The 3,680-nt window shown below is 42.4% G+C and overlaps 1 protein-coding gene across 1 annotated transcript; it reads left to right on the forward strand.

Moving 5' to 3' along the window:
* Positions 1-635: 635 nt before the first annotated feature.
* LOC134624575 (tripartite motif-containing protein 16-like) lies at positions 636-3,680 on the forward strand. The gene has a single exon (XM_063469578.1). The coding sequence runs from the start codon at positions 668-670 to the stop codon at positions 2,366-2,368; it is 1,701 nt and encodes a 566-aa protein (XP_063325648.1). The 5' UTR covers positions 636-667; the 3' UTR covers positions 2,369-3,680.

Here is a 3,680-nt window from a genome sequence, read left to right on the forward strand (position 1 = left end):
GGATCAGAGTTTCTTTTTATTATTCTTGTCAAAGATTTATCACATTTTTGTGGAGCTGAATGTGTTTGAAAACCTTTTAATTTGTTCACTGCCTCATATACCAACTACTACACCTGCTGCACCCTCTCACCTTTGATGGTGTTTGAGGGACAGAAACAATTGAAATGAACATAAACTTAAATGCAACATAAGCATCATGTCAGTGGCTGCCTTATCTGTATTTTTAGGATCATTATCCTCCAGCAATGACGAAAACTGAAGGACTGTTTGTTAACTTCAGTGAGAACTCTGACATTTCTAAACTTAAGTTTATTTATATAGAAGAAAGTGTTAACAAGCTTAAAAGTTGAGGTGAGCAGTAAATAAAAAAGGGTTAAACACACAGTATTACTCTCAAACTGCTCCTCTTCCTGGAGTGAAGCACAGCCTGATAACCCTCCCTCTTCTTCCTGCTCTTAAACACAGCACCTCCTCTCTGTCCTCGTGTTTCCTCGTTCCCTCCCCTTCAGATCTGCACTTTGAAGATGGGTGTAACCAACATGTGGTGACGTGTAAGAGCTGACAGGCTCCGTTCACTGCAGAAACACATGTTGTTGAGATCAGAGCTCAGACTAGTTTCCGTTATAAGGAAGAGAAACTCACACAGTCACTGACACTGAGAGGAGAAATGGCACAGAAAGGAGTTCAGCTGGACCGAGAAACCTTCTCTTGTTCCATCTGTTTGGATCTACTGAAGGATCCGGTGACTACAGCCTGTGGACACAGCTACTGCAGGAACTGTATTAAAGGTTTCTGGGATGAAGAGGACAGGAAGGGAATCCACAGCTGCCCTCAGTGCAGGAAGACTTTCACACCGAGGCCTGTCCTGGAGAAAAACATCATGTTAGCAGCTTTAGTGGAGCAGCTGAAGAAGACTGGACTCCAAGCTGCTCCAGCTGATCACTGCTATGCTGGACCTGAAGATGTGGCCTGTGATGTCTGCACTGGGAGGAAGCTGAAAGCCATCAAGTACTGTTTATCTTGTCCAGCCTCTTACTGTGAGAAACACCTCCAACCTCACTATGATGCAGCTCCATTAAAGAAACACAAGCTGGTGGCCCCCTCCAAGAAGCTCCAGGAGAACATCTGCTCTCGTCATGATGAGGTGATGAAGATTTTCTGTCGTACTGATCAGCAGAGTATCTGTTATCTCTGCACAATGGATGAACATAAAGGCCATGAAACAGTCCCAGCTGCAGCAGAAAGGACTGAGAAGCAGAAGGAGCTCGAGGTGAGACGACTAAACATCCAGCAGAGAATCCAGGAGCGAGAGAAAGATGTGAAGCTGCTTCAACAGGAGGTGGAGGCCATCAATGGCTCTGCTGATAAAGCAGTGGAGGACAGTGAGAAGATGTTCACTGAGCTGATCCGTCTCATCCAGAAAAGAAGCTCTGATGTGAAGCAGCAGGTCAGATCCCAGCAGGAAACTGAAGTGAGTCGAGTCAAAGAGCTTCAGGAGAAGCTGGAGCAGGAGATCGCTGAGCTGAAGAGGAAAGACGGCGAGCTGGAGCAGCTCTCACACACAGAGGATCACAACCAGTTTCTACACAACTACCCCTCACTGTCAGCACTCAGTGAGTCTACACACTCATCCAGCATCAATATTCGTCCTCTGAGCTACTTTGAGGATGTGACAGCAGCTGTGTCAGAGACCAGAGATAAACTACAGGACATTCTGAGAGAGGAATGGACAAACATCTCACTGACAGTCACTGAAGTGGATGTTTTACTGTCACCAACAGAGCCAAAGACCAGAGCTGGATTCTTAAAATGTTCACAAGAAATCAAACTGGATCCAAACACAGCAAACACACATCTGTTATTATCTGAGGGGAACAGAAAAGCAACATTTATGAAACAACAACAGTCTTATTCTGATCATCCAGACAGATTCACTGGATTGTTTCAGGTCCTGAGTAGAGAGAGTCTGACTGGACGTTGTTACTGGGAGGTGGAGTGGAGAGGGAGAGGAGTTGGTGTAGCAGTCACATACAAGAATATCAGGAGAGCAGGGAATGTAAATGAATGTTTATTTGGAAACAATGACAAATCTTGGGCATTATATTGTGACACAAACAGTTATATATTTCAACACAACGATGTCCAAACTGTCCTCTCAGGTCCTCGGTCCTCCAGAGTAGGAGTGTACCTGGATCACAGAGCAGGTATTCTGTCTTTCTACAGCGTCTCTGAAACCATGACTCTCCTCCACAGAGTCCAGACCACATTCACTCAGCCGCTCTATGCTGGACTTTATATTTATGGAGATGGAGCCACTGCAGAGTTGATTAAAGTCAAAAAGAGAAGACAGGTTCATGTTGATCCCTGACCATTATATGTACTTGTGTAGTTTCTAAATGAGGCTTTACATTTTAGAAGCTGAGAAGTTCAGTGGTCCATTGATGTGTGAAAATAATATATCACTGATTCAAACTGTACTTACATTTATATACCTTACATCAATATAAATCTGAATTTGTTCTTATGGCTGATAATCATGTGAGTTTCAATGATACTACTCTTCATATTCAGCATGTTTGAAATCTGTCATCAGTCTGGTTAGTGGTTTTATTCTGTAGTTGCTATAGTGGGTTGTCAAATGCAACAATATATTGGAGCTGCAGTGATTCATCAGTTAGTCAATGATTAGAGAATTGATTGTTTTATCATTATTTTAGTCACATTTAAAGCTGGTTCCAGTTTCTGAAATGTGAAGATTGTTGATTTTCTTGATCATATCTGACTGTAAACTTAATGTCTTTGAGGTTTGAACTTTTAAAATGTAACAAAAATTAAATACTTAATGTTTGACATTTAATATTATTTTTCATATGAAAAGTTTGATCACACTTGATCATTTATACATTTAAACACAGACACTAAATGATACAGGCCTGTATATTGTGGTTTTTTGCCCTGAGCTGTGTCTGGCAGGCAGAGCGTCTCCACAAATCTGATGCTTCTGATTTAGGCTATGTCCACACGTACACGGGTATTTTTGAAAACGGAGATTTTCCGTTTTCGTTTTAAAAAATAATCCCGTCCACACGTAAAGGCAGAAATGAAGGAAAACGCTGCTAGGAACATGCCAAAGCAGCAGGTGGCGCTATATTCCTAACCGTGTAGAAATGTTGGCCAATCAGAAGTCTAGAAGCCTCGGTGGGAAATAGTAAACAAAGCTGGGGCATAGAAGCAGAACCGAGTCGTATGTGTGGAGGGACAGTAACTGTGTGTGTATATGTAAGCATTTAAACACTGCAGAGAGTACAATTAACAGTAACAGTATTGTAGAAATTCATTTCACCGAAACAACAACGTGGCGCACACTGTGACGTCAAAAAAGGCGCACACCTTTGACGCTGCGTTTTCTCCGTTTTTCTCGTCCACACGTAAATGCAAAAACGGAGTTTTAGAAAATATCCACCCTGGCCGGAGTTTTTAGAAATCTCCGTTTTCAATGACCGAAAACGCCGTTTACGTGTGGACGAAAGGTGCAAACGCATAGAAAAATCTGCGTTTTCAAAAATACCCGGGTACGTGTGGACATAGCCTTAGAGAAAATGATCTGAGGGAGACACCTGGAATCTGGACACAAAGGGAATAAAATCAGCAGAGTTATACACAAGTGGTGATGTTGAATG

The sequence above is a fragment of the Pelmatolapia mariae genome, linkage group LG3_W (assembly GCF_036321145.2).
Source record: "Pelmatolapia mariae isolate MD_Pm_ZW linkage group LG3_W, Pm_UMD_F_2, whole genome shotgun sequence".
In the NCBI taxonomy this organism is placed as follows: Eukaryota; Metazoa; Chordata; class Actinopteri; order Cichliformes; family Cichlidae; genus Pelmatolapia; species Pelmatolapia mariae.

Bases quoted from the DNA above. Each gene is read 5' to 3' on its own strand.
- LOC134624575 (XM_063469578.1), top strand. From the start codon at position 668: ATGGCACAGAAAGGAGTTCAGCTGGACCGAGAAACCTTCTCTTGTTCC.